Consider the following 23,137-nt stretch of genomic DNA (forward strand, 5'->3'; position numbering starts at 1 on the left):
ACTTTCCGTTTTTATTTTGAAACAAAATGGAAACTATCTTCTGGAAAGTGGAAACTATAGTCTATAGATAATCACATAAAATCTCCAACGTGTGTATTCGTATTATTTACATATCTTAAAAATGAGTTAGAATAATATGAAGAGGTCGAAAAGCCTGAAAAAACTAGGGTTTTGGCCAAAGATGGAGCAACAAGAAGAGAAGAGGAAGATAAAAGCCTACCAAAGAAAAAGTAAACGATCCAAATCAGGTTCGTCGTCCATTCCTCTAGATCTAGTCTCAGAGATACTCCTAAGACTGCCTGAGAAATCTGTTGCGAGGTTTCGTTGCGTGTCCAAGCCTTGGTCATCAATCACCACCGAGCCATATTTCATCAACTTGTTAACAACTAGGTCTCCACGGCTTTTACTCTGCTTCAAAGCAAATGAAAAGTTTTTTGTTTCCTCGATTCCGCAACATCGTCAGACGTTTGAGACTTGGAACAAGTCTCACTCTTATTCTCAGCTTATTGATCGTTATCATATGGAATTCTCAGAAGAAATGAATTACTTCCCCCCTACGGAATCTGTCAATGGCTTGATCTGCTTTCAAGAATCAGCTAGGCTGATTGTTTGGAACCCTAGTACGCGACAGTTGTTAATTTTACCAAAACCCAATGGGAACTCGAATGATCTAACAATCTTTTTAGGATACGATCCAGTGGAAGGTAAACACAAAGTAATGTGCATGGAGTTTTCAGCAACTTATGATACGTGTCGAGTATTAACCTTAGGATCAGCTCAAAAATTATGGAGAACGGTCAAAACTCATAATAAGCATCGTTCTGACTATTATGATTCTGGGAGATGCATCAACGGTGTTGTATATCATATAGCCTATGTCAAGGATATGTGTGTGTGGGTTCTAATGAGCTTTGATGTCAGATCTGAAATATTCGATATGATCGAGTTACCATCATCGGATGTTCACAAGGATGTGCTGATAGATTATAATGGGAGGTTAGCTTGCGTTGGTAGAGAAATAATAGAGAAGAATGGTATTAGATTGTGGATTTTGGAGAAACACAACAAGTGGTCGAGTAAAGACTTTCTTGCACCTCTTGTTCACATAGATAAGAGTTTGAGTACTAATAAGTTCCTACTAAAAGGTTTCACTCATGCTGGTGAGATTATTTATGTAGAATCCATGTTTCATAAATCGGCTAAGATTTTCTTTTATGATCCGGTGAGAAACACTTCTAGAAGGTTCGAGCTTAAAGGGTTCACTGACGACGAGTTTGTGCTCAGTAATGAACATGGTTACACGCTCCATGTTTTCCCGAATCACGTTGAGAGTCAGATCTCTTTTACTTAAGAAATTTCTTCGTTTTGTTTTTTTTGTTCTTGTGTTCTTTAGAATGACACTTGCTTTATATGCAAGTTTCTGGTTTCTTTTCGATTCCTTACTTTGACTCTATCCTTAGCCTTCGGCACTATCCAAACCACTTATATCCGGAAAAAAAAAGAGTAACAATTGTAACAAGTAAAAAAGATAACTAAAACACAAGAGAAAAGAGACAAAATCACACACTGAAAATTACATGATCTTCTTCTTAAACTTATTACTAACTTCAAGCTTAAGTAACAATGTTAATAGAAAGCCCTTTTTATACACCCCACCAAGTAGTCTTTGCAAAGGAAAACCATCAAATGCTGAATCTTTTGTACACAAACGTGTCCTATGTTATTAGTGATAAAGCAAAACCTGCATAGTTTCCAGAAACCAAAAAATGATGATGTTGGAAATGCAAATTCAAAAAAAAAGTGCAACCTGAGATTTGAGGCAGATGAGTATATATATTCTTACCTAATACCCAACTACTCGCTCCCGATGTTATCGTAACTGAAACCTTCAGATATGGTATCCAATCTCTTGTTGTCTCCTGCAAAAACACACACTTACCATTATCACTTCTGTCTGTTGCCTCAATACTTCTACTTTCTCTAAACCAGCGAGCTAGTCTATTGTGTCTTGAAGAATTTGAAACCCGATTACTTGCGATATATTACAGAAAGTAAGAAAGATTCCTAGAGCTCTCTCACCTTGATATTCTCCTCTGTCACGGGAGTCCAGGAAGTTTTCAGCATTCGGCACAAGGAAGGGTGATCTATCGTAGCTCTCCAGAATCTCTGAAATCAACCAGGAAACTTATGGTTACGACAAATAATTTATCCTATTAGCTGTTTACTGGCTCTTGTACTAGAAAACCACTAATAACTACTTGGTGTTATACGCATGCTAAGACGTCAGAACAACGAGAGAGAAAGGAGTATATGAGATATTGAGATGGAGAAAGACCTGAGCTCTGAGAAAAATCAGCAGTCAAATCAGAGAGGCTAAAGTTACGAGGAATTTGACCTAAGAACCCAAAAGTAGAAGCTTCTGCTTCAAGAAGCGGATCACTGAGGGGTTGGTTGTTGGACTCGTTACTGAAATTAGGAATCGAAGTATCCCCAACTGCCGAATGTCCTTCGAGGGCATTCCGTTCGCCACCATACATGAATGAAGCAGGGTTTGTAAAGGCAGTCTCAGACTTGATCATTCCTCCATTCATTCCTTGCATCATAGGCATGTTTGTGGTCTGCGATGAGAGCATATTTGGAGAAGCATCAACTCTCCTAGCATGGGTTGATATGTTTATAGAAGAGGGCACGTTTGTATTGAGTGTGGAAGAGCCATTGAGGAATGCATTAGACAGACTAGAAGCCATTGGATGATGTGCACTTTCAGACTTCAAAGATTGGTCAGTGTGCTCAGAGGGATAGCATAATTGTTTCTGATTCACTGTTAAGAAAATCACATAGATTAGCTATTTAATACTCATCAGTTAGCGACTTGAATGAATGACTAATCTAAGGAAAACAACAAACACATAATGTTCACAGGAAAAAGAAACCTTGAAAAGAACTAAGGCAGCAAAAGTGGAAGCCAGAAAACAAGACAATGCATATGAGGACTGTTTACTACAACACTTGAACAACAATTCATAGCAAAAGTATACAAGCAATAAAGAGACCCTAAAATGCAGAAATTAAAATCCATCTCACTCCAAACGAATCTTACTTGATTGAAGATGAGAACCATTTGTGTTTTGGACAGAAGCAACACCAGTTGGATGCATCTGACGCATGTGGTGAACCTGCTGCTCAAGCAACTTGTTGAATTCCATTATCTGGTGTTTAACCATTAGCCTAAGATAGTAAGCTTTGAAAAACTCCCGATTCTCTTCTTCAAGCTTCTGCCAAACTTTTAAACATAAAAAGAAAGCGTGTTATCATAAATCCCCATTTTTTATCATCGATACTCACTACTATACATATTCTCTCATATTTCATGATCTATTGAGCACTTCCTAACTAGGTTCTGACCAATAAGACCTTCTTGGTGACACTTGAACCAAACAATACATAAGATTTCAGTTTTAAGCAACAACAAAATCATTCACACATGATTTTGGCTACAGATGTCCTGAACTGGTAATAGATATATTAATACCTTTTCATTCACAGTAATGAATCCAGATTCATCAATGAACAAGGATTACAGAATCAGATGCTAATTTCTATGAAAAGAAAACAGAGTATTTGAGTGGCTACCTAGTTCTGTGAACCCAGGCTCGATTTTAGCCTGCTCTAGTAAAGTATCCACAACTTCTTTCTGATTCATGTAAAGTTGAAGGCATCGTTCTATAAGGTTTTGAACCTGAAACCAAAAGTAAGTTTTATTGAGTTGGAAGAGGACGAATTCAAATTGTCGCAGATTCAGACAATGAAACCAAAGGCCTTCCTTCATCATGATCTATTTTTGTTGTTATTACCAGTTGTATATCTTGACGTGAAACCCTTCTCACTGTTCCACTCGACATCTATGAGACTTTTGTAAACCAGACCTTGTTCCTGTCAGGCAAGAACCAGTATTAAGAGAGGGTACAAGGGAAATCGATTCGAATCTGTACAAGTTCAAAAATTTATATCAAATCATTAGAGGTTTTTATCTCCCACTAATGAAACAAGGTTCTTTCTCTAGGTTTCAAATCCAAAAAAAAACAAAAAAAAACAGAAAAAAACAGAGAATCAGAAATACAAAATAATTCACAAATAAGAACAGATTGAGAATCATCTATTTTACCCCAAACTAAACCTCAACACTTCGAATCGATTTCGTCTTCAAATACAACCGGATCACATCAAATCAACAACAATAACAAAAAAAAAAAAGAACATCAAAACGATCAAGAAAACAAATTCGATTAGCTTAAGAAACACAAATTTCATAAGCAAAAGAGCACCTTTAATCGGAGAAGATTCGAGAGAGAAAGAGGTGGAGATGGAACCTAACCTCACTTTGTTGATCGATCGTGGATCAATTTCTTTACTCCATTTTCTTTGATTTACTTCTTTTTATATTTCTTTCTTTTAAATTTTTTAATTTTAACATTCAGGCTTCGAAGCTCAGGAAGCTGACACGTGTAAAATGTTTGACAATGGTGGATCCCATACCTGTAGAGTTATCTGATCTTCTTATTAGCCAGCCGGTCAATATTAGTCAACGATTCTTACGAAATAAGAAAACCATACTTTTGATTTGTGAAATAATTTTGATTCAAACTTGTTTTAAGTCTTACATTTTTAGACATTGAGTTAATGAACTCTCAATCTACTTGTATAATTTTGACAGATATGATGATTCTCTTATTAACCAAGGTATTGACAAATACATGGACAAGGTATTGTTTAGTAAGGAAATACACAAAATCTACATGAATGAATAATATTCTCAAAACATTCATTTAGCAAACCATAATCCATATTGTTCTAACAACAAACAAGGTAAAATAAGAAAATGCTTGAGTGATTTAGTCACTCACGCTTCTTTAATCCAAACTTTCCACTTGGGATTCTACTGAGAAACCCAGTATCAAGCTTCTTGTAATGACTATGAAACTTCATGATCATAGAATCCATAAAACCATCCACTTCGTCTTCGTATCTCTCATACAGAACCGGCATTGTGTGTGCCCCAACAAACCCTTCACACACACACATAAAATGCATCCCTTTAAAGTCTTGTATTACTCAACTTCCAATCTCAAAAGAGGATACACTAATAAGAACCACTCACCGATATACAAAACAGTTAGGAAATTGCAACAGCTCCCGACCATTGCAGCTACCCATAGTCCGATTACAGCCTGAAAAATGATATTGTGATCAAAGTTTCTATCTTAGCATAGTAATGAAAGTGCTAATACATTATACAAACAAGATTGTGGTTATTGAAACAAACAACGCACCATGAGGAACTGTTTCAAATTCCCTTTACAAGCCAAGTCCTGAAGAAACAACAAACCGCGGTTAACTTCTTTTCCAACGGCCACACCGACTTCAGCAAAGAAATCCTTTGGAAGAACTAGGCGAGGCACTCTAGACTGTGAGCTGCTTTGAGACATTAAAGGACATTGTGTTAGATTGCAATCACAAGGTACCAATAATAATGACAACAACACTCCAACAAGTTACCGGTTTAAGAATCCAGAGGCGTTAGACCAAACGAATTGTGCAATCATACCAAGCAAGAGGGCATAGCAAACGAGAGACAGGAAATGGAAATTGATCCATTCAAAAAGCACCCAAATTGCGGTAGCTCCCATCAAAACACTTGCAGAGATCTTCTTGTTCCTCCATAACAACACATCAGCAGCTGAAGGAATCTCTCAATACTCAATTACAAGAAAAACCAATCTCATATTTATGTTCCTGTATACGAATTCTTACATTTGCCACCGCCTAAGACATGATGAATTGGCTTCTGGCGATCAAACAAACGGTTGAAACGAGAACTGACGGAATCTTCTTGTTCGAAGAAGGAGGAACCATGTTTGTTCTTCTGAACAGTCTCCGTGAAGTTATCCACCAAATCACCGATAACGTCCTCTACGATGTTCTTGTCAGGCATGATTCTGAAACACAATCGAAATCTGAGATTGCTCAATTTGCAGATGAAAGTTGACTTCATAAAAAATTGAATCTTTTGATCAGTTCTTCATACCCTAAACCCAAAACCATTTCGAGTAATCAAATTTGGTCTTAACAGTTCGTTGGTGATAATTACAATGATATAAAACTTAGATCTTAGTATATTTGGCGAGAAGACAAGAACAACAAAAAGACCAGAAATTGAAGAGCAAGAACGAGACAAAGATGAAGATGAGTAAGAGTAAACCTGTAGGAACTGGAGAAGAAGAAGAAGAAGAAAAACCTTGGTTGTTCTGTGAATTTCACCCAAAAAAAGTTGCTTTCTTTCGTTGAAGATTCTCTCAATCACGAAGAAAGATGGAGGGCGGAAGTGAAACAAGAGATGGGATTGGTTGTGTCGAATAATTGAATTACAAAAAAATGTTTTTTTCAAAATGTGGGCAAATGTTGGAGTAGTGTGTAGTAATAATGGATAGGACTTGTCTTCCCACGTGTAGCTCATGACAATAAACAAATTATTTTTTAAGAAGTATTATTGGACGCCAAAAAAAGAGTTGAAACGTATCGTTTGTATTTGCAAGACAAACAAAAAGAAGTTTTCTGAGTAGATTTATCAACCGTTACAAGCCTTGTTGAAAATAAAAAAATTTCATTTATTCAATGAATTAAAGTCACACTAATATGGTTGACTGGTTGTTACATGCGTGATGCGTTCATAACACTGCTTTAGGTTGTTCAGGAAGAACAAAAATCATGTTTAATTCACTATATACCTACCAAATCGAAAAATAAACTTGTTAATTATCGATCACTCTGCGATCGCTAGTAAAACATCAGTCAAAACTTAACCTCGAATACAATTAAAATCAATACAACAGGCAGAGAAGATATTCATTGCACAATAGTTACCTTCTCATCTTCCTTCTAATCATTAGTTTTAACTTCGTCGCATGCATGATTTTCAGGAATGCCAAATTGTTGAAGTCATAATATATAGTAAATACCTAGTGAATGCAAATTTCTCTTGTCTCTAGAAAAATTCTAGTTCCAATGGAAAGAAACGCCCAACAAAGAGCCTTGTGAATTGCTAAATTTTGACATTGAAAGAGATAATCCTAACAATGAATTTTGTCCTTTATAGGCCAGAAGAAGAACAAAATCCTGTTGGCCTGTGACTATATGATTTAACCTTGAAATGATGATGTCTCCCTTTGCATTTCACCAGAGTCGTTTCTTTGTTGTTTGTATATAGCTGAAGCAATAACTATAAGCTGTGTTATATGTCGAGATTCTCCAGATTCATCCTAGTCGCAGCACTTTTGATGAGTTCCTTCCTGACATCGACCTGAAACATACACAGAACATAACATTGTCACGATGAGTTATGCCAGTTTATTGACTATTATCATGAGTCCGAGTCTGGCAATTCATTGGCTTACCCGAGCACCCATCAGAGATGAGAAGACCATATTCGTTTCTGCTGCGTCGTCAACAACTAGTTGCTTCAATATCCTTGTATCTGGATTCATCGTTGTTTCCCATAGCTGCGCAGGCATCATCTCACCCAAACCTGCAGATGCAAAAGCAAGAAACATTACATAGAATCCAATAGTTGAGACTAATCTAGATTTCGTTATGCACACACTCAAGAGTATCTTAATAGCTAACACATAACAACTACTATACATTACTTTTCATAGTTATTTATCCTTTCCAAAAGAACACATTCATGATGTGAGAAGTAGGATGTTTTACCTTTGAACCTCTGAATGTTGTAGGATGCGTTTCCAGGGAACGAAGCAGTGATTTTTTTAAGAGCTGCATCATCGTAGCAGTAGTGCGCCTGTTTCCCCCTCTCAACCTGATCGTTTTCACAGAGAGACTAGCTTTAGAAAAAAATTCCGTTCAATCTGAAGCATAAGATTATAGATACTAAGAGCTTACCTTGAAAAGAGGTGGAACACCAACGTATATGCAACCCGCGTCAAACAAGGCTCTCTGTAGAAAGTAAATTTCATTAAATTTCACATAACTCAATCAGCAATCAAGGCTACTTCAACTAATGTTTTATCAAACTAAACTAGTACCTGATATCTGAAGAAAAAGGTCAACAGAAGTGTCCGGATATGTGCACCATCAACATCTGCATCTGTTAAGATGATAATTTTATGGTAACGCAGATTCTCCTTGTTAAAATCTTCTCCCTGAAATAAGTTTTATGTCAAACTGAGTTTTCCGAACATACCAACAAACAGCAGGATATGAAAAAGGATATATTACCTTAACTCCAAGACCAAGGCCAAGAATAAGATTTTGAATTTCTTCGTTCTTATACATTGCTGCTTCATCCTTTCTCTCAATATTCAAAATTTTGCCTCTCAAAGGAAGAATTGCCTGCATAGATCGAAATACAGTGTTACAGACTAACAAAATAGAAGCAGAGCCTGTTAGTGACACGCTGAGCAGAATGATTTTTTTTACCTGGAAACGCCTGTCACGACCCTGTTTCGCGCTGCCACCAGCCGAATCTCCTTCGACAATGAAAATCTCTGGTAGCATAGGAGATAGATGTCAATAAACTGACTAACTTTCACAGCTTACAAGGCACTTTCATATTGGTTAATGCATACCAGATTCTGCAGGATCTGTAGATGAGCAATCTGCAAGTTTCCCAGGAAGTGAGGATGACTTCAAAACGCTTTTTGATCTTACCAACTCCCTAGCCCTCTTGGCAGCCAGAGCAGCCTAAAAAGAAAGAGTCAGCAAGGAAAATCCATGGTCATTTGGTTGAAGTTAGTAACTAGACATACTGTAGGAGACACATACTCAATCAAAGAATACGCTAATCACAGATATCAGAAAATGCTTCTCAAGGGATAAAACACATGTTTGAGTGTTTGAGTGCATGTGTGTGTAGGTGAAGATGTGACAGTATGAGCAGGTATTTCAATGTCGCACCTTGTACGCATTCAAGGATTTGGAAATAATGCTTTCAAGTACATCCGGATGCAATTCCAAGTACTCCGTGAGGTACTCCTGGACTGATTGGTCAACAATTTTTCTCACCTCTGGATTTCCTAGTCTTGTCTTTGGGACACAAAAAAATTAAAATGATCAACAGAATCCAAGAAAACTTATGGCCTGCTGACCAGAGATTGTTGACAAAAATGAGGGTCAACATATCATTATGCTCCCTAGTACCTTTGTTTGACCTTCAAACTCAGGGTTCGGAACCTTGACTGAGACAATGCAGGTCAATCCTTCCCTAACATGTTCCCCACTTAAGCTAATATCCTTTTCCTGAAAACATAACCAACAACAATAAGTTACACTATGAGTTAGCAACCTTTTCAGAACAGGTCAAGATAAATGCTTAAATGTAAGCAAAAAACAACCTCTATAACTGGCATGTTTCACAGTTCAATCATGGTAGTACATTATTAATTGTCCGTAAAGCATGTCTTTTAAGTGCAGATGAGTATTTAAATTTAGTCTCAATCCATGGAGAGGAATAGATAATATAACCCTTGACCTACATTATCTCAGAAGACTCTTTCAACCACAATAATGACCAACTAACCGCAATTAGGCATTTGCAGTTTCCATGAAAAAGGAGGAAAAGAGAAGGGGAAAAAGGCTCTAAGCCTCTAAGAGTGGAAATATAAAGTGGAAAAAACGCAGTTGGTAAGTTGTATCCCACCTTGATAACCTTTAACTTTTTTGCAAGGGAATTTAGAGTTCTTGTTAATGAAGCCTTCACACCTTCTATATGTGTCCCACCATCTATGGTCCGAATACTATTCGCGTATCCCAGCATCGTGTCTGAATAGGCATCTGAGCACCTGGTACAATAACGAGATTATATACTTAGATCCATATAAATTTTGGATAGCTACCATGATATACACATATTCGTCTAGAAGAACTGTATATACAGTCATCAACTCCGCATACGGTACAACATATTTCCATCCAGTTTAGATAAAGTAAACCATAAAATCAGTCAGCCAAAATGTTCAAGTATGTGGTTTTACGCTAAATGCAACCCAGATTATAATCTGTTCATCACATGAGCAGATATTAGACGACGTATGTAGAAGGAAGAGTAAAATACCACTGAAGTGAAACGTCAACGGTGGAGCCATTTATCTCTTTCCGGAAACCCAGCACATCATGAAGCGGTTTCTGAACAAAACGAATTGTAAATTCATATTTTCGGAAGGGAAAAGTAATAAGGATGACCTATAACACCAGAGACCTAAATGCATAAGAGCTAACATAATAGAGATTAAGTTTACAAAGGTTCCATGCTCATGCTAAATAGAGCCCTAAAGAATAATGAACAGACAACACATCTTACCATCAAGTAAGCTGAGAAGGAAAAGTATTAGTACCATCCCCATTGCATTTTGTTTCACAAAACCCATTCCAATTTAATTGCCACTATTTTAAGTCTAGCATCACCGATTGGCAAATATTGAGATTTTATACAACTATAACAAGGGACCCACAGTACATGCCTCACCTTATCAGTATTTAGCCAGCTAACATATTCAGTTAACCCTCCAGCATAAAAATATTCACTATACACGTCCCTTTCTGGATCATCATCCTCCTTTTTTAGAGAGATTGTAACCTGCATTCAATATGAACCTCTTGATTATGACAAAGGAAACAGTCGAACACTAGCTTCTGCTAAATAAGAACTCACTAAAACGAGCAGGTTAAGAATGCTCCGTGAAGCACACAAATCAAATATCACGGCTGCCTATACCTTTGGATTGAGAAAAGCAAGCTCCCTGATCCGTCCAGCAATAGTGTTATGGTCGAATTGAATTGCAGTTGTGAATACTGATTACCAGTTTGTTTCAGAAAAGATAAGTTAGTCATCAAATCCTATCTTTGGGAGGGTACAATAGATAAGTACGGAAAACAGGCAAAACCTTCTTTGTCAGGCCAGAACCGGATGCATGTCCCTTGAGTCCCCCTTGACTCTGGTGGTAGGACATGACATGTAAGTGTTGTTACGGGCTTTCCACGAGAATACTTCTGCTGAAACTCCATTCCATCTCTGCGAACTATAACCTCCAATGCCTGTGAATAATGGGAGCTCCATAATTAGTTGTATGCATATTATCCTAATAGACTCCTGATGTCTTGCCAAATATAACAGTTTCTTATAGTTGAAAGTATCTGAAATTGATAGCCCCAGCACTCAGTACAGAACCATTCCAGGATCTTTCTCATATGATATCAGGTTTGGACATTAGATTAACTTTCACACAAAATAAAGAATTTGCAATAACATAGCAAACCCTTCCTATACGATCAAATGCGCAGGATCTAATTATCATTACAAACATGTGACAGAGGATATTTTCAATTTAGCAGAAAAGGCAACAATGTACTAACGGTTACAACACACCTCTGACAATGCATTCACAACCGATAAACCTACGCCATGCAATCCACCAGACACGCTGTACCCACTACTCTTGCCACCAAACTTACCACCTGCATGTAAGACCTGCACAAATAAAAAGCACTGATTAATTGCAGGACCAAATGTTAGGATAACAAAAACAAAAATACGTGTGAATCAACATTGAGACAAACATAGATAGCTTTCTACACAATATATAAGTATAAGGTGTACTAATAGATGTTTGTCAAGTGGCAGTACCGTAAGGACAGTTTCCAAAGACGATTTTCCCGTTGCAGGATGCAAATCTGTGGGTATCTGCAGACAGAAAGCTTGTATGAATAAAAGTGACCAAATGCATTTTGATATTAGCAACAAATTTTACTTCTGGGATGAAAGAAAGCTATATACAAAATAAATAAAAAAAACGTAAATGAATAAGATAGAGCATGATTGACATATATTGTTTACTCTTGGTGCACATTAGATATAAAACCGGAAGCTTTGAGAAAAATCAGCTAGGAATACCAAAATTGGCTCCTACACATAACTACAGAGTACAGAATGCCATTGGGTGCCACTTAACCTTTCTCTTGCATCTCGGCATAAGAAAACAATATCCATGTTTTCAGTTACAAATATACGCGAAGATGAGTAAGTGGAACAAATCACATACCCCACGTCCATTGTCTGAAATGCTGACTGAATCATCTGAATGTAAAACAACGTCGATCTTTGAAGCAAAACCAGCTTGGGCCTCGTCAATTGCGTTGTCAAGGATCTCATAAACCTAAGAAACAACATGTATTGGGAAGGATATAACCAGTTGATAGGAGCCAGTCACGACCAAGAACGTCAAAAGAAAAAGGCATTTACCAGATGGTGCAAACCACGAGATCCAGTGCTACCAATATACATCCCAGGTCTTTTCCTGACAGGGTCTAAGCCTTCCAACACCTAATACACCATAGAGAATTTAAGATACAATAACCCAAAAAAGTGAAACTAAGAGATTCATAGTAGGAATTTTCAATAACTATAGAAGAAAACATCGTTCCAATGATCGAGTACACAAACATAAAAACAGCAAATCATCTAAAAAAGCAAGAAAACGAAAAAGATCTTTAGAGGAATTACTTGGATGTGCTCGGAACTATAATCCTTAGAGGTAGAGCTCTCTTGGAGAGACTCCATGGTCGATGACATAAAACTTTTAGGTGAGACCGCATTTCTTTGTACAAGTCTTTGACTAAAAACATTGGCTAACTGAAACTTTATCCTGAAACCAAATGTGAATAATGGTTATACTACCAACTTTTGCTTCAGACTATGGAAGCGAATCACATAGCTAAATGTTAATAGTAAACTAAAGCCCTGAAAGTGACCAAATACGAAAAACATTTTTGAAGGAGCTGAAGAAAGCAATTGACTTTCACTTGAAAAGTAGTATAACATAAAATTCCCAATTCCGAGAAAACTTGGAAACTATCAGCAATCGCGTAAAGGAATGATTTTTATCATCGGAGGCAAATTGGTATTGCTTCTTCTATTCAATCTTCATTTCACTGCGTAATTTCCCCGGAAACCAAAACCGGAAAAGTGAAAAGAAGAAATGAGCTAATTAATACAATACCTGGGTGTTGAAGAGCTGAGAGCTGAGGAGTGACGGTGAAGTGAAGGATATAGAGAGTGAGAGAAGAGACGAGGACGAGGACGAGAAGCCATGAGACGAAAATAACGGAGAAGATAAGAGTGTTGTCTCTGAACTAGAGCCATGGAGGAGTTGATGGTGACAGTCAAAGACATGTTTTCTTCTGCTTCAAACAAGTTTTACGGGTACTCATGTCGGGCCGGGTTACTCAAACCCACCCGGCCCAAAGTTCTTGTACTTCAATTAAATAAATTCCGATTATGATTTGCAGCCCAAAAAAAACCATTAAGGATTTTTCATTTTCGATGTCTCTGAATTTTGTTTGAATAGGTGAACCTTAAAACGCAGACCACATTTTCCGCGGCACAAACGCGCTTAACGCCATCTCTATTCATATCATAAATATTGGTAAGGTACGTTGCTTATAAATTAAAACCCACCCAATGCCCAATATTTTCTCATATGTTCATTGCAATGGCAGATTTCAAGCTTCTTTTGCTTATACTCATCCTTCTATCTCTCTTTGAACTTGATCTACTTCACTTTCACCATGACTTCTTCTCTCCTTTTCCGGTCAAGATCGGTTTACTCCTGATATCCATCTTCTTCTATGCCTACTCAACCACCCGGTCTAAACCGGTTTACCTAGTGGATTTCTCATGTCACCAACCCACGGATTCTTGCAAAATCTCATCCGAAACGTTCTTCAACATGGCCAAAGGCGCTCAACTCTACACCGAAGAAACAATCCAATTCATGACGAGGATACTAAACCGGTCCGGTTTAGGAGACGATACGTACTCCCCACGTTGCATGTTAACCTCTCCACCAACTCCATCAATGTACGAGGCGAGACATGAATCCGAATTAGTCATCTTCGGAGCTCTTAACTCACTATTTAAGAAAACCGGAATCGAACCGAGAGAAGTCGGAATCTTCATCGTAAACTGCAGCTTGTTTAACCCTAACCCATCTCTCTCGTCCATGATCGTAAACCGGTACAAGCTTAAAACCGACGTCAAAACTTACAATCTCTCCGGTATGGGATGCAGCGCCGGGGCTTGACGAGGCCGATAAATTTATATTACGCAATCGTTACTGTCCATCTTTATCAGCCAACTCCCCAGTTTCTATCTTTCCTTTTAGAGTTTACCACTCTTCATAGCTTCTTGAACTTTCTTTAGGAATCTCCGTGGACCTCGCCACAAATCTACTAAAGGCAAACCCTAATACCTACGCAGTTATTGTTAGTACGGAGAACATGACTCTAAGCATGTATCGAGGCAACGACCGGTCAATGTTAGTCCCTAACTGTCTATTCCGAGTAGGTGGCGCTGCGGTTATGCTCTCAAACCGGAGTCAAGACCGAGTCCGGTCTAAGTACGAATTGACTCATATTGTAAGGACTCACAAAGGCTCTAGCGATAAACACTACACTTGTGCTGAACAAAAAGAAGATAGTAAAGGTATCGTTGGAGTCGCACTCTCTAAAGAACTAACGGTTGTTGCTGGTGACACGTTAAAGACGAATCTAACAGCACTTGGTCCGCTTGTTTTGCCTTTATCTGAAAAACTCCGGTTTATCCTCTTTTTGGTAAAGAGTAAGCTTTTCCGGTTAAAGGTTAGTCCATATGTTCCGGATTTTAAACTATGTTTCAAGCATTTCTGTATTCACGCTGGTGGTAGAGCGTTACTTGACGCGGTTGAAAAAGGTCTTGGACTTAGTGAGTTTGATCTTGAGCCGTCTCGGATGACTTTGCACCGCTTTGGAAACACTTCAAGCTCGTCGCTGTGGTACGAGCTGGCTTACGTGGAGGCTAAATGTCGGGTCAAACGAGGAGATAGGGTTTGGCAGTTGGCGTTTGGGTCGGGTTTTAAATGTAATAGTATTGTGTGGAGAGCATTGAGAACGATTCCGGCTAACGAGTCATTGGTGGGTAACCCGTGGGGTGACTCGGTTCATAAGTATCCAGTTCACGTGACCTAAGTTTTAAGTAATACTACTACGCGTGTGAAGTCACGTTACAAGTTATCATAAGTCAACAATATGTTATTAGCTTTCTATTAAAGTGTAGCTTTTTTTTTTGTTTCTCTCCCCACAAATATGTATTATTTGCTTGTTTTTGCCAACAATTTGGTATCTATTTCTTTTATATGAATATGGAAATCGAGGAATTTTTATTTATTGACAAACAAGTCGATTTTTTTTTGTTGATATGGTCATTTACATTTAGTAAGACAGATAATGTTGTTGTATTCACTGAGGAATGCAATGGTCTCGGACTATCACAAAACTCATTTTATTTAAAAGCCGGATGAATTTAATGGGCCTAATATAAAAAGCCCAATAATCCATTGATTAAAATATATGTGGACTGGTTTCACCATTACCGCAATAAGGGAGACTGAGATAAACTCGCACAGCAATCGGAGTTACTATGTGGACAATGAAACCGGCGGCGATGCCGGTTCAATTTCTCATGGAGCAATCTCCGTTGGCTATTCACAGCCACCACCACCGCATAAAGTTATGATCGAGAATTCTTCTGAAAATTTCTGAGCACAATTTCTTATTTTGTGAATTGATTTGTGGCAAGTTAAAAAAGCTTCGAACATAGCGTAATAATTTGGCTCTCTTATGAATTGCGTTTGGTTTGGACTATATGTTATCTGTGTGGAATCGAATCAAAATTATCAATCTGGTTCGTCGGAGTTGGATCAATAGTGGAAGTGACAATTGCTAGTTTGTCGTTTGTGTTTTAATTTCGGTTCGGTTTACATGGTTTTGAAAAATTCAATTGATTTCGGTTGGGTTTGAATTGGAATTAAAGGAGAAAGACACTGAAATCACGCACTCGAGGCTTTTTTTTAAAGGAGCGAGTGTGTTTCAAAACAAGCCATTTGGTGGGTTAGAACCCACAGAAAACGTATACACGCGCTCATCACGCGATTGGTGAGAGTGGGTGTGAAATTGCCCGAGAGGTGAGAGTGGGGTATGACATGAAACGCTCTGATTGGCTTATAAAATAAAAATAGTAGACATGTAGCTCCTCCCTTCCTATGTTTATATTTATTTACTTCTCTTTTCCGAAGTATCAAAACTGTTGTCAAACAAAAAGCTTGGAACAAAATTAAAACCAATGCAATTCATATAGAAGAGCTTAAGCGTTTTCTTTGTTGATGATAATCTCTAAGATGTCTGGTGGTAAAAAGTCATATATTCAGAGGGAGTGTATCACTTGCCTTGATTATCATCATTCTTTTGGTGATTTTACTCCTGGTTTCTGAGGAAAACTCGCTTCATGATTCTCTTTTTGATGTATAACGTCAGTTTTCATCTTCTTCAGGTATTTATATGCTCTCCACAGCTTTTAGTATTCATTTTTTTTTGGCTATGTCTTCTACTATTTAGTAAGTTTATGATCCAAAGTTTTTGAATCTCAAGATATTATAGTCTGGTTTTGTGATGCATTTTGGTTTCCTATTCAGTTTGTAACTCTGCAAAGGGAAAATGGGTTGAAGACCGGAAGAGACCATTGTATTCTGGTTTTGAATGTAAACAATGGTCATCTTCCATGTGGAATGGGCAGACCCGATTTCTCATTTGATGCCAGAAGGTTGCAACATGCCACAGTTTGACAGATTCAGTTTCTTTATACGTATACATGAATTGTTGTGTTGCGTTCATCTAAACCTGCGTATTGGTAGAATCGAACTAAAAAAATGAATTTAACTGGATCATTTTATGGTTCTGAGTGAGTGAATACAAAGTGTCTGGCAAGTTTGCAACACAACAACTCCAGAACAAAAAGAACATAAGTCATAGAATCGACCTACATATATAAGTAAGTATAAGTCTATAGGTTAAGATACAAAAATGAGTTAAGTGAAAATATCAGTCTTTGAGCTTCATCTAAACCTGCGTTTAGTCTCTCCATAAGCAACCACCCCGAGAACGGTTATACTGTACCCGCCAATTCCCATCACCGTTACCGGGTTTCGGAAAAGCAGGATCGATATCACAACTGCAACCGCTCCTTTAGCATTTCCAAGGACCTGAAACATTAAACATACACATGTTTGATCCAATTAGGCACTCCTCTAGTTTTGTTTAAGTTCAAAATCTTTTCAGTATTTTTACCTGCAGGGTAAGTGCGCTTGTGTGCTTGGTAACCAGAAAGTTTAACAAGTTGGCTGAATAAGCCATTACAGAGTTAACCAGCAGAAGTATATACATGTACTTATGTTGTCTTCCGAGTGTTAGTGTCACACTCATCACGTCCGGCTCCATAAAAATTGTGACAGGCAGAAGAGCAATGACGGCTATTGGAGACATGTACAGCATCAAATTCATCGAATTCAACCTTTCTCTGCAAGAAAACTTAACGATCTGTTAAACCCTAAGATGAGCATTAGTAGCTTCAGCTTCCTACTTTGCTTATCCAACTGTAGTTGCAGAACCTTTTACATTATTATAGCATATAATAAGGTTTTCTGATTCATTGAGTAACCAAATGCAAAAGAAAAGTTAACGGATTTACCCCTCGGAAGAAAGTAAGATGCCTTGAAGAACAGATTTAAAAGCTCTTGCTGCAGTAGCACTAATGCACATAATGAATCCAAACCAGTGAAAACCTGGTTCACCCTGTAACCACAAAGGCAGACCCAGAGCAGGATCATTCAATACAGAAATCCCATAATCAACAAACAAAACATTCAATAGCTAAGGCCTAGCAAAGAGATCAAATAATTCACAGAACAATGTAGAATGTAAGAATGGCAATAGTTACAAGAAGAAAGTCTGAAGCTTTAGATAACACATGACTGGAATAACGCATTAAAGGATGAAGCTTTAGATAAGTAGATAATACAGCCACAGAGGACTCAAATTTGTACTTGACAGGGAAAATTGAATTTGTATACTGAATGTAATCACATTCATGAAACTAAGCAAACCTATTTTGGGTTTCAGACACATACGTGGAACACAAACAATCATCTTGAATGGCTCTAAACTAACAACAAATCAGACATCACAATCTACAGGTAAAAGAACACATATTTCAAAATCGGCAGAATCAAAATCAACAACCAAAGACGTTTTCATTACGAGAATTGTAGAGAAAAAGACGTACCCCACTGGCGATAACGACACCGGTAACAACGGGGACGAGAGCGCCATAAGTGACCCAAGCTTCTCTCTTAAAGGTCATGATATAAGCGAAGAGTGCAGTGAAAAACGGCGTCGTAGCACCAACGGCTTGATTAAAGGAGACAGGGAGATAACGAAGGGAGATGTTTCCACCGACGACAGAGGCACAAAAGACAATGCTGAGAGTCGCAACCTTGAGAAACTGAGAACGAGATTTGAGGTATTGGAGAGGGACGAGCTTGAGGAAGACGATGGAGACGTAGCTGAGGATAGCGCAAGCGGACATGTGACACATTGTGAGGAAAATAGGGAATTTGAATCCGTAATTGGAGAGGAGGAACTTGTTGAGGAGAAGAACACCGATGTTGGAGGTGTACCAGAGAATGATTAAGGATGATATGAAGAGGGTTTGTTTCTTCGGAGAAGATGAAGAAGACGACATGTCGGATTTCTGATCTGGGTTCTTCTTGTTCATCTTCGTCGTCGATGAGATCGAGAGATTTGGTTGTTTTTTTTGGTGGGAGAAAGACAGGAGAGGAATTAGCTCCTTACCTCGAGCATGGGACGACATTCTTGAAGCGCTCAGATGGATTACAAAAAAACGAAGGTTTTAATTTTTTTAAAGATATATAAATATATGTTGAACTGACAAATTATTTGTTTGGGATAATTAATGTATTATTAAGTTGAAATCTATATATTAATTAATGTGCAGTTGACTAATTAATGTATTTTTAAATTGGAAAGTATATTTGAGAAAAGTTGAATTGACTAATCTTATTTAGGAGTTTTGAAATTATTATGTATAAAACTGTTGTATTTGTGTTACATTGATTATTATGATAATCAAAGAGGAAAATAAAATTTAATAAACAAAATCTTTTTCCCCCAGATTAGGTAAAAAATTCGGCTCTTTACCAAAAAATGGTCCAAAAGTCTAGATTTATTCTTTATTAGTAGGACTAGGCCAATGTCTCAGAACTTCTTTATATTATACTTTATATCTAAAACTTGTGATTCGTAAAATCATGAAAACTTGTTAGATTTTGTCTGTACATTTTGGTTTATTAACAAAAATGTATAATACTAAAAACAACTTACGTATTCTATTGGGAGTCTCTTTTTGCCTTGTTGGTTTATTTATTTTGGACTTGTTGTTGGTTCATGTTTGGTTTATATAAGATTTTGAGATTGTTAGTGGCTATTTGATGGCATGTATCACGAAATTAGAAGTTTTAACGTTTCTCTTAGTTTTCACTTTTCATGATATAAAGAAAAATGTGTGCGAGATATGAATTATTTGGATAATTAACTAATATACTGGGCCTCCTACCAAAAGAAAAAAACTAATATACTGGGCCTCAAGGCTCTCAATACATTCTTGTTTTTTCGTCTGCCATTTCATTTCATTAATGGGCCTCAGCCGTTTCGTTCATTTTAATTGACGCGTCAGTCGTCACGCGTCAGCCGCGTATATCATCTTAAAATTACGATTTCACCCCTCAACGCGTACAGAGCTAATTCGTTCTTAACTAATGGCTTCATCGTAATAATCCAAACCCCAAAATATCTGACTTAGCTAATTTCCTTCTTCATTATATCATAATTCCAAATTTCGCAAACTAATTTTTTCACTTTCTTCTTCGTTGATCTCTCTGAAAGCTTCTCTTCTTCTTCTCACCATGTCTGGTTATCCTCCATCAAGCCAAGGTTACGGTTACGGCGGTAATCCACCACCTCCTCAGCCACCGTACGGATCAACCGGCAATAACCCTCCTCCGTACGGATCATCCGGCAGCAATCCTCCTCCTCCGTACGGATCATCAGCCTCCTCACCGTACGCAGTTCCCTACGGAGCTCAGCCCGCTCCTTACGGTGCACCACCGTCAGCACCGTACGCGTCTCTTCCAGGAGACCATAATAAGCCGCACAAAGAGAAACCTCACGGCGCCTCCTACGGATCTCCATCTCCCGGTGGCTACGGTGCTCATCCATCGTCTGGACCTTCCGACTACGGTGGTTACGGAGGAGCGCCGCAGCAGTCTGGACATGGAGGAGGTTACGGAGGAGCGCCGCAGCAGTCTGGACATGGAGGAGGTTACGGAGCTCCTCCTCCGCAAGCTTCTTATGGAAGTCCGTTTGCGTCTCTGGTTCCGTCGGCGTTTCCTCCCGGAACAGATCCGAACATTGTGGCTTGTTTCCAAGCTGCGGATCGGGACAATAGTGGATTCATCGATGATAAGGAGCTTCAAGGAGCTCTATCTTCGTATAATCAGAGCTTCAGCATAAGAACTGTTCATCTCCTTATGTATCTATTCACCAACAGCAATGTCAGGAAGATTGGTCAGTTTCTTCTTTCTTTCAAACTGATCTCAAATTGATTGTTCTAGGTCTTTCCTTTTTTGCGCTTTCTAGAACTAGAAGATTGTCTTGCTTCAACAATCTAGGTTTGAGTTTTTGGAATTATCTTGTTGAATTTTCCTCTGCATATTGTTTGGTTTGACTTTGATGATCGTTGGTGCCAAATCCTCAAGTTGTATTATTATTAATTCAAGTTGAAAGTATTAAAAAAAGTCAAATTTTTAATTATTCTCCCTGCTAGCCTGGTTTTTGAGTATATACTGATTTAAGAACTCCAAATTGCAGGACCAAAAGAGTTTACTTCACTTTTCTTTAGTCTTCAGAATTGGAGGGTAAGTTCAAAGGTTTTTCTAATGGTTTGATGATAATTGTTGGTCAAGAATGTTGGGAGTTGTTAGCTCATGTGGGTTTTGTTTGGTGTTGCTTCTTTGGAATTGGTTTCAGTCTATCTTTGAGAGGTTTGATAAGGACAGAAGCGGTAGAATAGATACAAACGAGCTGAGAGATGCACTCATGAGCCTTGGGTTTTCTGTTTCTCCTGTGATTTTGGATCTGCTGGTTTCAAAGTTTGACAAAAGCGGAGGCAGGAACAGGGCTATCGAATATGACAATTTCATCGAGTATGTTCATTCGTTTCAACCCCCTTACCTTTTCTTACTCTGTAACAAGTATAATTCATCACTGATTCTGGTTTATTTTCCATTGATGTAGGTGTTGTTTGACTGTAAAGGTATGCTATTTTCATGGCTTGGGTCGTCACATTCTCATGCAATTCTACCATTTGAATTATTCAAGATTGTTCCTTTACAATGTGTCTAATGTATGTTATGTTTTGATAAAAAATAATCGCAGGGGCTCACCGAGAAGTTCAAGGAGAAGGATACGGCGTTATCAGGCTCAGCTATTTTCAATTACGAGAACTTCATGCTCACTGTTTTACCATTCCTCGTCGCTTGAGTGATTGTTTTTTTTTTTTTTTGTTGACCAAAGAGATTGTTTTCTAACTCTATTTTCTTTGTGAGCTTTTGGATATTTTATTTGTTGTCTTTTTATCTTTCTCCGGTAAGATTCAGACGTGGGTCTTCTTTTCATATGAGCAAAACCTTAGTAACCAATCTTGTGGAATAAGTTTGAATGGACTAAGAGCCCAATATTTCCAATTACAGTAACGACAGCATTTGTGTTTCAAAAAGTGAAACTCGATTTTCTTAAGTTTCGAGGCCAAGTAATCCAAATGGGTATGAAGAAGCCAAAATCAAATCTATTACGTACGCAATGGTTTAGGACGAAGATTGTTGCTAGAAAATGTATTTTAATATTAACAGTAGTCGTTCATTGCATGAGTAAATGATTAAATAATTAAAATTTATATTTATTAAAATATAATATTTAGCACAGATGATCTAGTGTATCTTAATAGTTGGTGAAAATGCAAATTTTCATGGTTCGCATTATTTATAAATTTTTTGACTCAATTAAAGAAAAATGAGTAATTTCTTTCATCACTCATCCATATTTTCTTGTTATTCTACTACAATTAGTTTGAAATTCATATTAACATTAACATTTAACATAAATGTTGTTTTTAGATACAATTAAAGTGATAATGTAATAGATTTTCCCGTTATTAAAGCATAGAACTCTTACGATCTGACTTTTAATTATTTTTTATAAAAAATATCGCACATGTAGGGTCGCGTGCAATTGACGCGATACGTTAAATAAATTTGAACCGTTGATTTAGGTAAAGAATTTTTTAATCCAACGGCTGAGCAAGACTAATTTGAATATGCAACTCTAGATCTCTTTGGACAAAGTTTTTCAATGTCTCAAAACTCAAAACATTCTATGAGTCATAAACTAAAACCATCTTTTAAAACTTACTCATAGATATTTTAAACTTAAATTTATTTTTTTAAGTATTTTTTAGATAGCAAAGAAAATATAAATAATCTGGTGAATTTAGAAAAAAATATCATGGGAAAGGTAAATGTGGCATGAAAAATTCAATTCTAAAAACATATGGAAGACATTTTGATCACTAATCATCACTTTTTAGTGGAGCTATTTTTTCACAATAATTTATATATGAGCGACACAAAATGCATTAATTTAGTACTATTCGTTATTGAAGTCTATAATAAAAAATGGTCTTTTTGTATTGGTTAGAAGAAGTTTTCTTTGTCTCATCATCAGTTATATCAATAAATGTTAGTATCACTACTTTTACAAATATGAAAAAATATTATTTATTCTGTTTTAACAAAAAAAATTTTATTTATCTTGTTTTAAGAATTTCAGTAGAAAAAGAAGAAGACAATCCCATATAGCTAAAAAAAATCAAAAGAAAAAAACCGTTACATTTTTGGAAAAATATCTTTAATGACGTTTAATAGGAATAAATCCTCTACAATTCTCTACAAAATACAAATGATTGGTGAATGGTGAACCCCTTATAAACCATTTAACAAAAACAAAAACCTTAAAAACCCTTTAATACTTTCTATCTCTTTCTAAATTTTTTAACAAATGTAAAGAA

The 23,137-nt window shown here is 37.2% G+C and overlaps 7 protein-coding genes and 1 pseudogene across 20 annotated transcripts; 4 read left to right on the forward strand and 4 right to left on the reverse strand.

The window, feature by feature from the left end:
* Nucleotides 1–181: 181 nt before the first annotated feature.
* AT3G10240 (F-box and associated interaction domains-containing protein) lies at nucleotides 182–1,351 on the forward strand (the record flags this gene model as incomplete). Its single annotated transcript, NM_111859.1, has 1 exon — nucleotides 182–1,351. The coding sequence occupies one exon, from the start codon at nucleotides 182–184 to the stop codon at nucleotides 1,349–1,351; it is 1,170 nt and encodes a 389-aa protein (NP_187635.1).
* A 54-nt stretch (nucleotides 1,352–1,405) lies between these two features.
* On the reverse strand, nucleotides 1,406–4,441 carry AT3G10250 (histidine-tRNA ligase). Of its 5 annotated transcripts, none has more exons than NM_202542.3 (8): nucleotides 4,376–4,441; nucleotides 3,855–3,933; nucleotides 3,634–3,739; nucleotides 3,101–3,283; nucleotides 2,336–2,821; nucleotides 2,080–2,166; nucleotides 1,844–1,919; nucleotides 1,406–1,741 (listed from the first exon to the last, which is right to left on the reverse strand). In NM_202542.3, the coding sequence occupies exons 2-7, from the start codon at nucleotides 3,900–3,902 to the stop codon at nucleotides 1,855–1,857; spliced, it is 975 nt and encodes a 324-aa protein (NP_974271.1). In that variant the 5' UTR covers nucleotides 3,903–3,933; nucleotides 4,376–4,441; the 3' UTR covers nucleotides 1,406–1,741; nucleotides 1,844–1,854. The 5 variants fall into 5 exon arrangements, with proteins under 5 accessions (NP_974271.1, NP_566370.1, NP_001327818.1 ...); NM_111860.5 differs by having other exon boundaries at nucleotides 4,326–4,441; NM_001337864.1 differs by having other exon boundaries at nucleotides 1,415–1,741; nucleotides 4,166–4,428.
* Nucleotides 4,442–4,660: 219 nt separating this feature from the next.
* AT3G10260 (Reticulon family protein) lies at nucleotides 4,661–6,480 on the reverse strand. 3 transcript variants are annotated; one of them, NM_111861.3, is made up of 6 exons: nucleotides 6,260–6,476; nucleotides 5,812–5,996; nucleotides 5,557–5,737; nucleotides 5,331–5,472; nucleotides 5,159–5,228; nucleotides 4,661–5,066 (listed from the first exon to the last, which is right to left on the reverse strand). In NM_111861.3, exons 2-6 carry the CDS (start codon nucleotides 5,990–5,992, stop codon nucleotides 4,897–4,899), a joined length of 744 nt encoding a protein of 247 aa, NP_566371.1. In that variant the 5' UTR covers nucleotides 5,993–5,996; nucleotides 6,260–6,476; the 3' UTR covers nucleotides 4,661–4,896. The 3 variants fall into 3 exon arrangements, with proteins under 3 accessions (NP_566371.1, NP_850551.1, NP_850552.1); NM_180220.4 differs by having other exon boundaries at nucleotides 4,687–5,066; nucleotides 6,296–6,480; NM_180221.3 differs by having other exon boundaries at nucleotides 4,706–5,066; nucleotides 5,812–6,476.
* A 302-nt stretch (nucleotides 6,481–6,782) lies between these two features.
* GYRB1 (DNA gyrase subunit B) lies at nucleotides 6,783–13,270 on the reverse strand (the record flags this gene model as incomplete). 2 transcript variants are annotated; one of them, NM_001337867.1, is made up of 21 exons in its annotated part: nucleotides 6,783–7,357; nucleotides 7,452–7,582; nucleotides 7,768–7,873; nucleotides 7,957–8,010; nucleotides 8,100–8,216; nucleotides 8,293–8,406; nucleotides 8,494–8,561; nucleotides 8,643–8,757; nucleotides 8,971–9,099; nucleotides 9,214–9,312; nucleotides 9,713–9,854; nucleotides 10,127–10,197; nucleotides 10,538–10,648; nucleotides 10,787–10,863; nucleotides 10,956–11,106; nucleotides 11,438–11,539; nucleotides 11,696–11,752; nucleotides 12,111–12,224; nucleotides 12,311–12,391; nucleotides 12,572–12,713; nucleotides 13,068–13,270. In NM_001337867.1, the coding sequence occupies 21 exons, from the start codon at nucleotides 13,238–13,240 to the stop codon at nucleotides 7,289–7,291; spliced, it is 2,223 nt and encodes a 740-aa protein (NP_001327896.1). The 2 variants fall into 2 exon arrangements, with proteins under 2 accessions (NP_001327896.1, NP_001319516.1); NM_001337866.1 differs by having other exon boundaries at nucleotides 7,289–7,357; nucleotides 13,068–13,210.
* Nucleotides 13,271–13,547: 277 nt separating this feature from the next.
* On the forward strand, nucleotides 13,548–15,095 carry KCS14 (3-ketoacyl-CoA synthase 14; the record flags this gene model as incomplete). The annotated part of the gene is made up of 2 exons (NM_111863.2): nucleotides 13,548–14,124; nucleotides 14,270–15,095. The coding sequence occupies 2 exons, from the start codon at nucleotides 13,548–13,550 to the stop codon at nucleotides 15,070–15,072; spliced, it is 1,380 nt and encodes a 459-aa protein (NP_187639.1). The 3' UTR covers nucleotides 15,073–15,095.
* Nucleotides 15,096–15,453: 358 nt separating this feature from the next.
* On the forward strand, nucleotides 15,454–16,812 carry AT3G10282 (annotated as a pseudogene). Its single transcript has 4 exons — nucleotides 15,454–15,612; nucleotides 15,999–16,078; nucleotides 16,299–16,459; nucleotides 16,575–16,812.
* Nucleotides 16,813–16,886: 74 nt separating this feature from the next.
* On the reverse strand, nucleotides 16,887–18,911 carry AT3G10290 (Nucleotide-sugar transporter family protein). Its single transcript, NM_111864.4, has 4 exons — nucleotides 18,221–18,911; nucleotides 17,627–17,730; nucleotides 17,227–17,455; nucleotides 16,887–17,141 (listed from the first exon to the last, which is right to left on the reverse strand). Exons 1-4 carry the CDS (start codon nucleotides 18,806–18,808, stop codon nucleotides 16,995–16,997), a joined length of 1,068 nt encoding a protein of 355 aa, NP_187640.1. The 5' UTR covers nucleotides 18,809–18,911; the 3' UTR covers nucleotides 16,887–16,994.
* Nucleotides 18,912–19,521: 610 nt separating this feature from the next.
* On the forward strand, nucleotides 19,522–22,024 carry AT3G10300 (Calcium-binding EF-hand family protein). 6 transcript variants are annotated; one of them, NM_111865.7, is made up of 5 exons: nucleotides 19,750–20,580; nucleotides 20,884–20,930; nucleotides 21,043–21,218; nucleotides 21,310–21,328; nucleotides 21,451–22,024. In NM_111865.7, exons 1-5 carry the CDS (start codon nucleotides 19,920–19,922, stop codon nucleotides 21,553–21,555), a joined length of 1,008 nt encoding a protein of 335 aa, NP_187641.2. In that variant the 5' UTR covers nucleotides 19,750–19,919; the 3' UTR covers nucleotides 21,556–22,024. The 6 variants fall into 6 exon arrangements, with proteins under 6 accessions (NP_001327262.1, NP_187641.2, NP_850998.1 ...); NM_001337868.1 differs by having other exon boundaries at nucleotides 19,522–20,580; nucleotides 21,310–21,689; NM_001202925.1 differs by having other exon boundaries at nucleotides 19,798–20,583; nucleotides 21,043–21,328; nucleotides 21,451–21,689.
* The last annotated feature ends 1,113 nt before the right edge of the window (nucleotides 22,025–23,137 follow it).

Source organism: Arabidopsis thaliana, chromosome 3 (genome assembly GCF_000001735.4).
Source record: "Arabidopsis thaliana chromosome 3, partial sequence".
In the NCBI taxonomy this organism is placed as follows: domain Eukaryota; kingdom Viridiplantae; phylum Streptophyta; class Magnoliopsida; order Brassicales; family Brassicaceae; genus Arabidopsis; species Arabidopsis thaliana.